At 41.2% G+C, this 16,616-nt stretch overlaps 1 protein-coding gene across 6 annotated transcripts in view; it reads left to right on the top strand.

Annotated features, from left to right (window-relative positions):
* The window catches only part of PTN (pleiotrophin), a 116,229-nt gene that overhangs the window by 84,644 nt on the left and 14,969 nt on the right, over positions 1 to 16,616 (top strand). For 3 of the 6 annotated variants that reach the window (XM_043463803.1, XM_043463806.1, XM_043463805.1), the window contains exon 5: positions 14,677 to 14,756. The exons of 2 other annotated variants lie outside the window; for them this stretch is intronic. In XM_043463803.1, coding sequence (XP_043319738.1) covers positions 14,677 to 14,732 — 56 coding nt within the window. In that variant the 3' untranslated portion in view covers positions 14,733 to 14,756. Of the gene's footprint in view, positions 1 to 14,676; positions 14,757 to 16,616 lie in introns of those variants that run through there. One more of the 6 variants, XM_043463807.1, reaches the window with a different exon arrangement.

Below are 16,616 nucleotides of genomic sequence, written 5' to 3'. Positions count from 1 at the left end.
GCAGCTCAGAGGAGCAGGCTGCTGGTAGCTATCACCTGAGTGCAGAGTCAGAGATGAGGCCAAGGAGGGGACTTGTGTGGGAGGCACCTAGATGAGCTGAGATCCTCCTAGGCACCACAAATGATATAGCACGATGATCATGTTGGATCATTCTAGAATCTTGAGTTATCCTTGACATGGAAATCATTCGTTGCTTCATGAACAAGATACATAAATACTGGGAAGTATTGCAAAACTCCTTTTGATTCTGACAGGCCAGCTTGGCATGTGTCTGCTTCTGAGTTTGTGTGACAGAGGGCATTGACAAATAGTTTCCCGGAGAGGCGGAATGAGGAGCACACGGACGGATGTCTGTGTCACAGGTGGTCCAGGCAGCGGTGCCAGTCCCTTCTGCCAGCCTGTCAACCAGTGTACACTCTGCTGGTACCAAGTCCTTGGCTAGTTTCCCTGCTCTCGATAACCCTGACTCCTTTTATTTCTTCCCGGCTATTTCTAAAAGCTTTGCTACGTTGCTGCTCTCTCTTTTTTGGATGATTTCCTAGGCTTCTCAGCTTTGACGATTCATCTTTAAAGATCAAAAGCACGGCAGCCATTTAAGTGCGAGACTCGGCTGGTGGAGGGCACAGCATTTGGCAGTTAATCATTAAATGGGAAAGGGGGTCAGTGAAGTGATATTCCCCGCACTCTCAATTCTCTCCCACTAAATAGATTCTTTGGTTAGTTCTTTTAAAGATAAAAGACACTCCCCAACGTTTCTTTCTATTTTCTGGGCTCTGACATCCCTTGGGAATGAGCATGGCGATACTCTGTGGATGAGCTTTGCTAGGCCCAGAGACTTTGAACGTGTTCAGAGAGGTGAGCGCACAGAATCCCACTGCCAGCCAGTCTGGGAGGGGCTTCCTCCTTTCTGAGACCCCTGGGGGGTCGATGGCTGCTGCCCTTACATGTGACCAGAAAGAGAACGCCTGGGAATTTGTTCTTTTTGATCAGGGAGGAACAGTCTTCCTCAGTTTGGCCTCAAGGTTTTCATTTCCTTTTCATTCTGCTTGTGGCAATCTTTGAATGTCTATTTTATTTCCTATCCATGATACTGTTCTTGAAGTGAAAAATCTAAATCTGTCCCCCTTTTTATTAGAATATCTGTTTTGTCTTCTGGAAACTAAAATCTACAATGAATATCTCATAGCACGTTGCATAGGTGAAATAATTTATGTAAAAATCTTTGATAAATGCGCAGTATTTTGTAGACTGTTTCCTTCCTTCCAAATGGATTTCTTGAGGTGGGTGTTTCCCTCAGCACTTTTTCAGGCAAAAGAATTATGGTGATTTACACCAATAGTGACTAGAGTTAATATTTTGTGAGAGCCTGGTGTGTGTGTGCTAAGTTGCTTCAGTCATGTCTGACTCTTTGTGAACCTATGGACTATAGCCCGCCAGGCTCCTCTGTCCATGGGATTCTCTAGGTAAGAATACTGGAGTGGATTGTTTCTCACTTCTCCAGGGGATCTTCCCAACCCAGAAACTGAACCGGGCCTCCTGTATCACAGGCAGGTTCTTTACCAGCTGAGCTACCAGGGAAGCCTGAGAGCCTGATAGGTTTTTACTATAGTTGGGTAAATGCTCATACTGTAAATTCATATTGTCATTGAGTATTCACAAAATCTCAGTGAAATAGTTACTATGATCCTCCCCAATTTTATACATATGGTAACTATGGCTTAGAGAACTTAGATGCCTAGTATAAGGTGATACAGATAATAGGCAGAGGAGCCAGGACTTAAACATAAGGCAGCCTGACTCTAGATTTCCTGCATTACATATGCCTCCTACCCTGTATCTATTCCATATAGGCCTCTCAACTTCTTATCTAAGAAAAGTAATGAATTTCAGACCCACTTATTCTTCCTAAAACCCCTCTTTGAGGGATTCTACAGCACAGAATCAGATCCTGGCTCCTTAGCAGGACTTGCTGCTCATGCATCATCCAGGTTGGCTCTTCCTGGATCCTTGCTCCAGGCATTGCTCATAGACTCTGCCCCAACCATACCAAACTCCCCCAGATGGATCCATGGGCCATGATTTGTTATATGTCCATTTCTCTATACCTGTTTTTCTAGAAACTTTTGACCTGTTTCCCTTCTCCTATGCTTTATACATTTCATTCTGTAAAACCCAGCTTGTTTATTCAGCAAACATTTACGGAGTAGGTGCTATAGGTTAGATCAGCACCAGGGATACAATGACCTCTATGGACGAGTAGTGCAGTAGGAGAAGGAGGATAAATCCCCATGTACTGCAGAGAGTTGCCAGTGCTCTGAGAGAACCATGCTGTCCTTTGGCACAGTTTCCAATGTATTTGTTTATTTATAAAATCTATTAAGAGCTTGTAGATTGTAGGTTAGGTGCCACTGATATTAAATGTTTCCTGCCCTCTTATTTCTGTGTTCTAGTGGTGATAGTGGGTAGAAAATAGTGATCAAAATAAACAACTAATAATTAAAATGAGAACTATGTTTTGAAGAAAGTGGTCTTAATATCTAAAGAGCCAAGTGTTAGAGTGACCAAGAGGGAAGGGGGCTAAAACAGTGTAACTGGGGAGAGCACCTTTGAGAGGTCACTTTTGAACTTGGACTTGAAGACAAAGAGCAGCTAGCCACAATGTTTTGTTGTTCAGTTGCTCAGTCGTGTACGACTCTTAGCGACCTTATGAATTGCAGCATGCCAGGCTTCCCTGTCCTTCTCCATCTCCCAGAGCTTGCACAAACTCATGTCCATCGAGTTGATGATGCCATCCAACCATCTCATCCTCTGTCATCCCCTTCTCCTCCTGCCCTCAATCTTTCCCAGCATCATGGTCTTTTCCAGTGAGTCAGTTCTTTGCATCAGGTGGCCAAAGTATTAGAGTTTCAGCTTCATCATTAGTCTTTCCAATGAATATTCAGGATTTATTTCCTATAGGATTGACTGGTTCGATCTCCTTGCTGTCCAAGGGACTCTCAAGAGTATTCTCCAACACCACAATTCAAAAGCACCAATTCTGCAGTGCTCAGCCTTCTTTATGGTCCAACCCTCACATTCATACATTACTGGAAAAACCATAGCTTTGACTATATGAACCTTTGTCTGAAAAGTAATATCTCTGCTTTTTAATACACTGTCTAGGTTTGTCATAGCTTTTCTTCCAAGGAGAAAGCATCTTTTAATTTCATGGCTGCAGTCACCATCTGCAGTGATTTTTGAGCCCAAGAAAACAAAGCCATACTACTGTTCTAAATAAAACAAGGGGAAGTTCAGAGTCCTGAGGCCAAAAAGAGCTTGTTTTTGTTCAAGGATTAGAAAGGAGATGCCTATGAGAACTTGCCAGACTTCCCTGCCCAAGCCTGCAGTGACTGCCTTAACTCTAAGGGCTGGCTCCTGTGATAAGACATTCATCACTGCCTCGGCAGTGAGTGCATGTCTGCCTTGCCCCACACTGAAGCTCTTGAAGTCAGGAGCCACAACCCATTCACCTATGCTAGTTACTAAACTCAGGTCTTTAGTCCCTGAGAGGAGCTCAACAAATAGTACTGACTTGATGAATGAATAGTGGTGGTGGTTTAGTTGCTAAGTCATGTCTGACTCTTGCGTCCCCACTGTCCAAGGTGGGACATCTTGTCCATGTCCAGGGATTTTCCAGGCAAGAATACCAGAGTGGGTTGACATTTCCTTCTCCAGGGGATCTTCCCGACCCAGGGATCAAACCTGGGTCTCCTGCACTGCAGGCAGATTCTTTACTGACTGAGTTACCAGGGAATTCCCTGAATGATGTGTCCAACTAAATAAACTATCCTGGTCTGGCTCACTAGAGCACACCATTCATTCATTGGCTGAAACAAAAATGCACAGAGAAATCAAAGTTAAAGCATAGGGCACTCACTTGGAAGAAGAGTCACCAGGGTATTTTACTCCCATCCTTATTAAAGAATTTTTGCTTCTAATTGTCAGGACAGCTGTGAGGACTAGCAGCTATAAATATTTGTAGGGTTTACTTCATGCTGTGTATCTGCTTTCATCTCCCTTGGTAAATTCCGTGTTCAGAGGCTCATTAGCTGTGTACACACAAAAGAGCTATATAATAATTAGTATCAAGGAAGGCTGCATACTAGAACAATGTTTGCACTAATTAGATACTGGGTTGAGGGACCTTCTTTCTATTTCCCCCCGAAGCTTCTGCATTTTTCCTTTCTAACTTCTGTATTGAGAATTTCTGCTTTGTGTTTAGGTTGCAGCTATCATCATCAGCATTTCTTGAGCATAACAAGAGTGGTTGCTGTTTACTGAGTACGATGTGAAAGGCACGATGTGGGTGTGTGCTCAGTCGCTTCAGCCGTGTCCGACTCTTTGTGAACCTAATGGCCTATAGCCCGCCAGGCTCCTCTGTCCACGGGATTCTCCAGGCACGAATACTGGAGTGGGTTGCCATGTCCTCCTCCAGGGGATCTTCCCAACCCAGGGATCGAACCTGCATCTCTTATGTCTCCTGCTTTGCAGGCAGATTTTTTTACCCACTGAGCCACCTGGGAAACCCGGAAAAGCATTATACTGAGCCCTTAGCATGCACTGTGTCACTTGGTCCCCACAGCAGCCCCAAGGAGTTTGATTTGCATTTTACAAATCAGGACACTAAGGTTGCAACTTGTACAAGGTCACTAGCCAGTGAGGGGCCAGGTTTGAAGTCAAGAGAGTCTGTGTCCAGAGTTCTTCTCTATTATACCAATTCTTCCTAAATTGTTTCCTATGGAATCTCTTTTAGGTATTCTAAAATAATTGAGTAGTTTAGGTTTTTGTCCACTCTTATGGCAGAAAGTGAAAAAGAACTAAAGAGCCTCTTGGTGAAAGTGAAAGAGGAAAGTGAAAAAGTTGGCTTAAAACTCAGCATTCAGAAAACTAAGAACATGGCATCTGGTCCCATCACTTTATGGCAAATAAATGGGGAAACAGTGGAAACAGTGACAGACTTTATTTTGGGGGGCTCCAAAATCACTGCAGATGGTGACTGAAGCCATGAAATTAAAAGACGCTTGCTCCTTGTGAGAAAAATTATGACCAACCTAGACAGCATATTAAAAAGAAGAGACATAAAATAAATAAATATATAAATAAATGAATAAAAAGCAGAAACATTACATTGCCAACAAAGGTCCATCTAGTCAAAGTTATGGTTTTTCCAGTAGTTATGTATGGATGTGAGAGTTGGACTATAAATAAAGCTGAGCACTGAAGAACTGATGCTTTTGAACTGTGGTGTTGGAGAAGACTCTTGAGTCCCTTGGACTGCAAGGAGATCCAACCAGTCCATCCTAAAGTAAATCAGTCCCGAATATTCATTGGAAGGACTGATGCTGGAGCTGAAATTCCAATACTTTGGTCACCTGATGGGAAGAACTGACTCATTTGAAAAGACTCTGATGCTGGGAAAGATTGAAGGCTGGAGGAGAAGGGGACAACAGAGGATGAGATGGTTGAATGCATCACCGCATCAATGAACGTGAGTTTGAGTAAACTCCAGGAGCTAGTGACGGACAGGGAGGCCTGGCGTGCTGCAGTCCAAGGGGTCGCAAAGAGTCGGACATGACTGAGTGATGAACTGAACTGAACTCTAAAACATTAGTATGTTTGGGGTCATTTACGATTGAGTTGCATCAGATACTTTTGACTCAAGCTTTTCTTTCTGTAATAACCGCATGGGAGCACATGATAACTTTTAGTGCCACTTTACTCAATCAGGGGTCCTCTAAAGGGCCTGACTTCCTCCAGAGTAAGACACAGCAGTGCCAGGCGCCCCATTACACTCTGTGGCCTCCTGGACTCCACCCAGGGCTGGATTTGGGGCTACCTTCTCTCCACTCTGAGATGCTCCTGCTTCCCCAGGATCCAAGGCACTGGTGCCCTGGTAGCAAGTGCTGGTGTAGAGACACTCTGCATCTTCCCGGTGACCCCAGCCAGCTCTGTCGCATTGCACAGGCTTCAGCAACCTACAGGAAAATCAAAGCAGGCTGGCTGTTGCTCAGCTCAAAGAAGCAGGGGGAAAGAAAGACTTTTTCTAGAGGAAAACACAGTATTTATAGAAGAGCTCATCAGAAATCCAAAGAGCAAGAAGCAGGTAAACATTTTCCTGGTGTCCTGCTGCTGGGGCACACAGAGGGCGAGGCCCAGAGCTGTTTACCGCAGGCTCACACATTCTCTGGAGAAGTCAACGGCGACCCACTCCAGTACCCTTGCCTGGAAAATCCTGTGGACGGAGGAGCCTGGTGGGCTGCAGTCCATGGGGTCGCTGAGAGTCGGACACGACTGAGCGACTTCACTTTCACTTTTCACTTTCATGCATTGGAGAAGGCAATGGCAACCCACTCCAGTGTTCTTGCCTGGAGAATCCCAGGGACGGGGGAGCCTGGTGGGCTGCCGTCTATGGGGTCACAGAGAGTCGGACACGACTGAAGTGACTTAGCAGCAGCAGCAGCAGCACATATTCTTGGTGCTGGCTCTTGCAAGGTGAAAATAATTCCAGGGATTATTTTCATTCTACAGAAAACAGAAAAGCTTTCTTTTCAGACCTTTGCTGACATGCACCAGAGTAATAAATTAAGCTGCTGTGAAGACTGCTTTTTAAAAACATGTAGAGAAGTTGAGGGGAGTCTCTTCAGACCTACTTGCTGCTGCTGCGGACAGAGCGTTGGGTGCATGGAGGCAGGGTGGAATTGAGTGTTGTTGAAACGCAGCTCACCTGCTCTAAATCTGGATGACAGGCGTGGAGACCGGGGATGGATTAATGCCTGGAGCAGCTGTGAAACCACAGATGACCACACAGTCCCACAGTGGACAGTACCAAAGTCACATATTTAAATGATGTTAATTAAAATCTGGGGGATATTTAAAAAACTAACAATAAACTTAGGTATATTTTGCACCTCTGCAACTAATGAGGGTAACTGAAGGACATACAAAAAGGACAGCTCGTGTAATCTAGTTCATGGGTGCATTAGTTTAGTCTCGCTGCTGTGACAAAGTACCACAGGCTGGGTGGCTTAAACAGCAGAAATTAATTTTTTTGCAAGGTTTTAGCAGGATTGATTCCTTCTGAATGCTGGGAGGGAAGGATTTGTTCCAGGCCTCTTTCCTCAGCTCATAGATCGCTCTCCTTTCCCTGGGGTTGTCTGTGTCCAAATTTCCCCTTACTACAAGGCCACCACCCATACTGGGTTAGGGCCTGCTCTAATGACCTCATTTTAACCTAATTACCTCTGTAACAACTTTGTCTCCAAGTCTTCACACTCTGAGGGGTTAGGAATTCAGTAGGAATTTTTGAGGGGGACATAATTCAGCCCGTCACAACTGATTCTGATTCTAATACATACATACATACATACATTTTATATATATGTATATAAAATGTGTGTATATATATTTATAATGTGTGTGTGTATATATATATAAGATGTATACATATACATATATATATAGGGACAAAAAAAATATGAGTGAATTTAAATGATTCATGGAGCTGTACTTACTGAGTTTTTAAATATTCTAGAGTTCAAACTTTTCCCCTTTTCCATAAATCATAATTTGAGTTTCCAATAGCACCAGTCATTTAATATTAAACATTAGATATGATAATAGAAAAATATTGATGTACTCAGTGGGAACTATTTATTGTTTATAATAATACATTTCATTTCTGACTTAGGCTACCATATAATTTATAATATTTTATAATGTAAATTTTCTACCTTGCCCTCATTATAGAAATAAGGTTTTAAACATTTAAATATCATATTAGAAAGAAGTATTCTTTCTGCTTTTGATGTAGAAGAGGTCAATTACTCTGTGTGGGGAGGTCACTGTCAAGAAGTGTAAGGTGTTGAGAGGGGCCTGTGGACTGAGGAAGGAGCAGATGCTTTGCTGAACAGAGAAAGTCTAGACATTCATTCCACCATCTGTGTGTGTCTGTGTGTTAGAGAGACAGAGACACGTGGATTTAAGTATATCCTCTATTGTAGCTGACTTATAGAGTTCTTCAAGGTAGCTAGGAGATGTGGGAATGGAGATAGGGCTGGCAGGATTGCCAAGAATGACAGCATCTAATGACTGCCAAACCAAACACACATACACACACATGCATACATCAAGCCAGAATTGGGTGCTATTGAGCCCACAAATATATGGGCATAATTATGCCAACATTCTCAAAGCTACCTACATAAAATTACATATTCTTTGCCAAGTTTCATTTGCTGTAGCTATATTTGCCTCTCTTGAATTTTCTTCAGTACTTAAACACTTTTTTTGGCCAAAGGTGAATAAAACAATGTAGCAGCTGAATATAAATTGCAAACATACACACACACAACACACACAGCTTTTTGTTTTCCTTCTGTAACTGTATACAAATGAGAAAACCCCGGATTAAAGGACATACAGATGAAGTATCTCTTGATTCCTTTCTTCACGGTTCTTCTCTCTCATGACTCTCAGAGGAAAAGTCCACAGACATTTTCAGTGTTTTTTTTGCATTTCCAGACACATGAATAGGTGTGACTGATACATAAGGACAATATGGATGAACTGAGTTAAGAGAGGGGTTTGACTTGGTAACTCTATTCCTGGTACACACATGTGCATAGGTCAGATCTCGGAGTGACCCCAGCACTCTCGCTTCTACCCCACAAAGAAAGCACATCCTAGAAAGGATTCCTTTCTTGATGGGTTGGAGAAGCCAGTAGTGGTCTCAGCTTTTTCCTTCAAAGAGGAGGAAACAGAGAGATAAGAGGGAAAGGGGGCTGAAAAGAGGAGTCTCTGGGTGAAGGAAGAAGGGCTTCGTCTACTGCTCCACAGGGAGTTGCTTTGGAAAATAGCTGACCTGCTTAGGGACATTTACTAAACTTGCTCTGGGTAGTTGATGAAATAATTTCCTCATCTCCACTAAACCCTCTGTTGAGTCCACATTACTCACCATGCTTTCATAGCTGAACTTGCTATTTTGAGGCAACATGGTTAAGTGTTGAGTCACCCCTAAGTGAATGAGGGCAAACAGAGTTTGCTCAAAGGGTCCAGACATGTTTAGTCTGCATTCTGACACAGAAGCATTCTATTTTTAATGTACTCAATGTCAAAAGTAAACTTGTGTAGAAGGGCAGGTAGTAGAGAGGAGAGTGGTAGGTATTGTTATGAAATAGACTTGATGAGCAAAAAGGAAGGTGGGCAGTGAGGGAAAGGGCAGACATTAGCATGAGGAGCAGCCCTGTGAAGGTGGATCTGTATGTATAAGTGAGTAAGTAAGTAAAGCTGCTCAGCTGTGTCTGACTCTTTGTGACCCCATGGATGGGGAGCCTACCAGGCTCCTCTGTCCATGGAGTTTTCCAGGCAAGACTACTGGAGTGGGTTGCCATTTCCTTCTCCAATATGTATGTATATTGGGATGTATATTTTCCATATGGGCTTCCCAGGTGGTGCTGGTGGTAAAGAACCTGCCCGTCTGCCAATGCAGGAGTAGTCAAGAGATGCGGGTTCAATTCCTGGTTTGGGAAGATCCCCTGGAGGAGGGCATGACAATCCACTCCAGTACTCTTGCCTGGAGAATCTCATGAACAGAGTAGACATTAAGGTTTCAAACAGTTGGACACAACTGAAGCTACTTAGCATGCATGCATACATATATTCCATATATAATTCTAGAAGTATTATAAATGCATCGAGTCCATCAAAGAAGAAATGGAGTGACATTACAAAATAAGAAAGAGGAAACAAATTATTACACAGATGTTGGACTGAACCATATCAGAATAATCAGAATAAAAAACTAAGAGGTGATACTTTTGATTATTAAATATACATAAATTTCTTCCTGTATTGTGCCACTTGATAGACACTACCCATTTAACCTGAAATATTGGGGAATTCAGTGAATGGTGCCATGGCGGGAAGCCGAGCCAGCTAGTACCTAGATCCCTGGTGGATCACCAAGCTGTACATTTACAATTCAACAAGCCTTGCTATCAGTTCAGAAACACAGCTGGGAAGGAATTAGAGATTTCCAGGTGACTAGGCAGCTGATTCTTAAGCACAGGTGAGTTCCTTCAAATAGGTTCATGAAGCATTACAAACGTGTTGGTTGTATCCAGACTTTTAGGCTTATTTACATGGCGATATTATTGTTTGACAGTAACTTGATCCTTTTCCTTCCCTCAGTTTTCACAATTTATTGAATGAGTCTCCAGAGGTTATATTTAGGACTCTCTGTGACATACCGCCCGCTGTCCCTGTCCACGGGCACTCTTGACCTCTAAAGCTTTGGTGTCCATTTCTGAGGGTTGTCCATTTCTGAGGGTTCATAGCTTCCTCTTATAGGAATTCTACCTCTTTAGAAGGTAAACATATTTTCCTATTCTAATTAACAGTTCCTCCCATCAGCATAATGACCCGAAGCCATTTTATTTGAAATAGTAGCAAAGAGATGTTGACCCAGTTAAAATCTAAGCCCCTCTCAAATCATTTCATCTCTTAATTTTCTTTCATTTTCTATATATGCCATAGGTCATCTGAAAAAAAGAAATCAAACCAAGACATTTTGCTAAGAAAATGAGATTACTTTATTCCAGAATTTTCAACTCTTCTGCTTCTTAGAATGACATCTCCTCTCAAAGTCTTCAGAAAAAATCTTTGATGTCTTTCTTTCAATTCCCACTTACATTCTTATTTCTTCTAGGTGTCCCTAATAATGGAAATGGGAGTGGGTGTTTACTTGTACCAACCACGTGGCAATCCTATTCCTAAAAGGACCTGTGGATGGGTGAAAAAGAGATGATGCATCTTGTTTGATGATTTGCCTTTTGAGAAGGAGTTTGCTATGATTGATTCTTTTTTAAAATTTGTATTTATTTATTTGTTTGTTGCTGTGCCTGGTCTTCACTGCTCTGAGGAGGCTTTCTCTATTTGCAACGAGTAGGGGCTACTCTTCGTTGCGGTGTACGGCTTCTCATTGCGGAGGCTTGTTGCAGAGCATGGGCTCTAGGCACGCAGGTTCAGTAGTTGTGGAGAAGGAGCTTAGCTGCCCAATGGCATGTGGAATCTTCACTAACCAGGGATCGAACCTGTGTTCCCTGTGTTGGCAGACGGATTCGCAATAACTGGAGCACTAGAGAATCCCTGTGATAGCCTTGTATAAGCTGTTGATAAAAATTTAAATTTGTACTTCCTTTAAAGAAAGAAATACGCTAGTACATACCTAGAGTTTAAAAAAGACTCTGTTCTTCCATCCAGTAAATCCTCTGTTAATAATGTACACTAGGGCAAAGTTTAAACACACAGTGATTTGTCTGCAAAACACACATTGCCTCATTCTTTATAATAACAAAAAATGGGGACATGTGGGAACACGCCGACTGACCAACGAAAGAAGAAAAATAGGCAGAGATGTCATAAAAGAATGCTACTTGGTCATGTTTCAAAGTATATGCAGTGGCATGGAAACTAATATAACAGAACTTTTAGTATAATATATTCTATCAACTATCATTATGTTCTTAAAGTATATTACATATATTTGTAGAAAGGAAACATAAATAGAACTGGTTGCTATAAGTGCTATCTCTATATTGTGAAACCATGGGTAATTTTTTTTACCATGTGTTTCTTTATTTTTATGTAAATAGGTATTACTTTTAAAACTGGAAAACTAATACTTTTTATAAAGAATGAAATAACTCAGAGAGGAGACATTCTCTCCCCACTCAGGCTAAATCTACCACAGACATACTTTTTCTCCATACTGATGTTCTGTCTTTTACGTCACACGCATCTGTGATGGTACCAAGAGGAATAGGGGCTGGAGCAATAAAAAGAGCTGCCACACACCCATGATCTTTGGGGCTTACCAGGTGCCTCTAGTGGCAGAGAACCCGTCTGCCAACGCAGGAAACTGAAGAGACGTGGGTTTGATCGCTGGGTTGGGAAGATCTCCTGGAGGAGGAAATGGTGACCCACTCTAGTATTCCTGCCTGAGAATCCCATGGGCAGAGAAGCCTGGTGGGTTGCAGTCCGTAGGTTTGCAAAGAGTCGGACAAGAATGAAATGACTCAGCACAGCACAGCAGGGTAAAGCTTGAGAGGATGCTCCTCAGTTTTTGAGACCATAGAGATACGTAGTGACAAAGCTCACTGCATATACATAAAGGTCACAGTGTGAGAAATCATGTTGACTATAGACAAATACAAAGTCTTCTTTCCACTAGCTTTTGCTGAAGACTCCTCATTTTATCTATCTAGATTGAACCCAGAGTGGACTTGAGGTGTGTAGTGTCAAAGGAGTGCAACGGTGACTTATTTGTCAGTTGCATTAAAAATATTGATTGATATCGTGCAGATTATATGGGCAGTTGGTTCATTTCTTGGTTTTTAATTGTTGTTAAATACCAATTTAATGGTATTACAATTTAATGGTATTAACAACCAGTATTGTTAATTGATGAATATAAAGTAAATGTCAGGCTCAGGTAACAGAGAGAGGTACTCTTGCTTTTACCAAGGACAACTGAGGAGAAATTCCAGTTCCCAAAGTGTTGCCTACGTTACTTAGATGAAATAGTTTCCAATATTCAGAATAACCGTAAACTTTATGAAATAAAATTTTGCCAACACCTGATCAGTGTGGGATTCATTTACTTACATATTGAAATAGGGACATGATAGCCAAAACATGCGAACTATTGCTCCAAACATCCTCTCCTGGAGGCTAGAGGATTATAAATTACTGAGGCTTCCCCAGTAAGGGATTTGGAGAAAATGAGACGAGGGAAGTCAGAGTTATATTTCAGCTGTCATCCTAGATTATTCCCTGAGGATACCATCTTAATATACAGCTGTTACTTCAAATGCCAACCAAAGACTGGGGATTATTAAATGTTCATATATTATTTGTTCAGAAACTGAACAGAAAACCTTATTTGACCTTAGAGGTATCTTTAAACTTGCAAGTTCTGGTCATCTCACCTATAATAGGTCAAAAAGGAGGCATTTATAATGACAAGTAGAAACAGAGAGAGTAAAAAAGTGTCACTTCAGTATTGAGAGGGGGAAATCTGAGGATATTTGTGAACAAAGTGAATACTCTTGAGCAGCAGCTCAGCAACATTTTCGCAATTCCTGACCTAATTGTGTATGTTGCACCCTTGAAGCCTGAATAAAGGAAGTTTAGGACAATTACTTTGTACAGAAATACTACCATGCCTAATACATAATGCACTTCAGAACTAATCTGAAGACATGGTAAGGATAAGAATGGAAAAAATTCAAGCTCTGCTCAAGTATAAGCTGAGTTTTGTACATCATCATTTATGGTTGGTGTCATGTCCCCTCTCATCATAAACCTCTGACCCCCTGGGGCACATGCCCTGTGATCCCATGAAGGAATCCCTACTGGCCACTGTTTTTGTCCTGATATTCCTCTGTTGCTCAGCCATTCCATGACCTGCTCAGTGCAAATGTCTTAGTGATGACAAAGAATATTAGTTGTATAGAGAAATCACCCCCTTGTTCTTAGTCTATTATCACACTAATAATAACTGCTAAACTTTATTGCCATGTTATTGTCCCATGCTCTGTTCTCAGTGGATCTGATACAGCTCATTGAATTTGGATACAAACCCAACAAAGTGGTACTATTCAGATGCCCATTCACAAGTGAAGAATCTGATTCATAGATACACAAATTAACTTTCTCAGAGTCTCACAGTAACTTGGTGATAGAATCAGAATTTAGACTCCAGCAGTCTGGCTCCAGCCCCTAACCCTTATACGTTTCTGCCACTATGTGGACCAAAAGGGGACGTAGTTAATATCTGAGAAACACTTAGCAATATCCTTTCACTTGCTAGCCTGGTGATGCTGACCATTCTCATCTTTGGAGCCAAAGCTGACAGACCCTATTCTATACTGCTTTCACCTAGGCTTAGGAAAAGGGAAATGACAGATGCCTGAATAGAAAAGGATGAAGTCTTTTGGTTTAAATCCTAATAGTTTTACTTACCTGGTTTAGCCCAGGTTGGTACATCTTACTTGCTTCACCAAGGCTAGGAGTCTCTGTAGACTCCTACCAAAGCTCCATGTTTGGTAGATTCAGAGGTGGTCCTTCATATGTGACTAGCTGGCCAAATGTATAAACAGAAGACACATCAGGAGAGGATACCTCAGGAGTAGAAGCACTTTGAAAATGATGACAGGAAAAAAAAAAGCTTGTCACCTGTCCCATGGAAAGGGAATGTGGGAAGTGAGGGTCTGTGAGAGCATTGGTAGCTCTCCATTGAGCAGTGACCTGGCTATTCTCTCAGAGATGCCGGCTGTGTTTCAATTTTATAAGTGAGACCCCCAGACAGTATGCTGTTTATCAAAGGGGGGCAACCAGTATGAAACCAGGCATTCAACTTATAGGTGTTCACACAGGAAGCTGTATTACTCCTGCCTATTCTCACACACACATACACACACACATACTTTATCTGCACGTGCACACACACACACACACACATACCTTGTCTATGCACTTAAGCATTTCATTCCTGGTCATTTATAAGAGAAGTGGCTCCCTCTCTCATAGCTTACTAATGTGATACTTTTTCCTCTCTTTCTTTTATTTTAATCACAGCAGAATCTAAGAAGAAGAAAAAGGAAGGCAAGAAACAGGAGAAGATGCTGGACTAAAAGCCGCCACCTCCCGTGGACCACGAAAAGGACATCAGCAGACAGGATCAGTTAACTATTGCATTTATATCTACCGTAGGCTTTTTATTCAAAAATTATCTATAGCTTAAGTACACAATAGGCAGAAACAAAATGAAAAGAAAAATTTTGTAGTAGCATTTTTTAAAATGTATCAATATACCATAGTACCACTAGGGACTTATACTAGAGGACTGTAATCCTATTTAGAAAGTTGACTTATAGTACATGTTAAGTGATAGAAAACTGAGGTAAGTTTTTTGAAGTTATGTGATATTTTACATTAAATTTTTTTTTTACATTTTTTTCTTTTGGCAGCAATTTAAATGTTATGACTATGTAAACTACTTCTCTTGTTAGGTAATTTTTTTCACCTAGACTTTTTTTCCCAATTGAGAAAAATATCTACTAAAGAAAGCAGCAATAAAATATGATCATCCTATTTGAGGAAAATATCTTTTTTTCTGCCAGTGGATTTTTTAAAAGTTATAGTCAGCAAAATGAGGGGAAGGTGGTCACAGCATGTCTTAGTTCATTGTTGACTTTTCTTAAAAAGAGAAAGCATTATAACATGAAATTATTTCACTTTGGCAGAAATATTTGTTTTTTGATGAAATTATTTTTCCATTGGAGGAAAAAAAAAAGATGAGGAAAATAAATCAAGGTGATGCTGAAAAAAAGATGCTTTTGTGTGCAATAATTTGATATTGTAAGCCTACTCTCTTTGTCACCTACGTTGCCCCAGCTCATCTGTTAGCAGTAAGAAATGATCATACACACTAATTAAATCACTCTTGGGCACACATGTTATAGAGGGTTTACACAGCTGTAGATGTAGGTCTATAACTATATTTTAAACTTTCTATCAGTATATAATAGGTTGGACTGGTGCTACCGAATTAAAGTTCCAAACTGTCTAGGGTTTGATAGAACAGAAAAATGCTCTTCTTCTATTAAGTAAGTTTGGACTTTGTTGTTGTTGTTCAGTCGCTAAGTCATGTCTGATTCTTTGTGACCCCATGGACAGTAGCACACCGGGCTCCTCTGTCCACTATCTCCCAGAGTTTGCTCAGACTCATGTCTGTCAAGTCGGTGATGCTATCTAACCATCTCATCCTCTGCCACCCACTTCTCCTTTCCCAGCATCTTTCCCAGCATCAGGGTCTTTTCCAGTGAGTGGTCTCTTCACATCAGGTGGCCAAAGTATTGGAGCTTCAGCTTCAGCAACCCTCCTACCAGTGAATAATAAGGCTGGGTTTGCATATTAATACTGGTTGCTTGTTATTGGTTTCTATAAACCAATAATTCTTACTCTGTTATCTACTATATGAGTACCACAGACTATATATACAAGTAACTCCCTTATCTGCTGGGCTCTAAACACAGTTTTTAAGTAAATACAACTATGCTTCTATTATTCAGAGAAATAACACCTGAGAAGTCAGCTGGGGTTAGCCTCAAAGTATTTCTCTAGAAAAATCCACCTTTACTTTTAAAGGGATAAGACTCAATAAATAACACTTACCTATCAAGATAACTCTAAGTCCACTTTCAGAAATGATGGTTTCAATACCTTTCAATAAACTAATTACAAACCGGTCTAATGATGCCGCCAAGGTGCCTTCAAAGTTGAAATATTTTTGCCATCTGGTCAAAGACTCCACTTGAGCTAGGAATGTTGGCGGGGTCCATATCTTCCCACTAAATCAAAGCCAACTGCCAGTGGGCAGTAGAAAAATGAATGAACCTCTAGGCACATATGTGGAACAATTTATAGACTGGTGCTTAATAAGAGCAGAGTACCTTGTAAAGTGCAAATGCAGAACATGAATAGTGAATGCAGTTCTTTTACAGGTGAACCTTAAT

Source organism: Cervus canadensis, chromosome 3 (assembly GCF_019320065.1).
Source record: "Cervus canadensis isolate Bull #8, Minnesota chromosome 3, ASM1932006v1, whole genome shotgun sequence".
Classification (NCBI taxonomy): Eukaryota; Metazoa; Chordata; class Mammalia; order Artiodactyla; family Cervidae; genus Cervus; species Cervus canadensis.
This window is presented reverse-complemented; position numbering and strand designations above follow the sequence as displayed.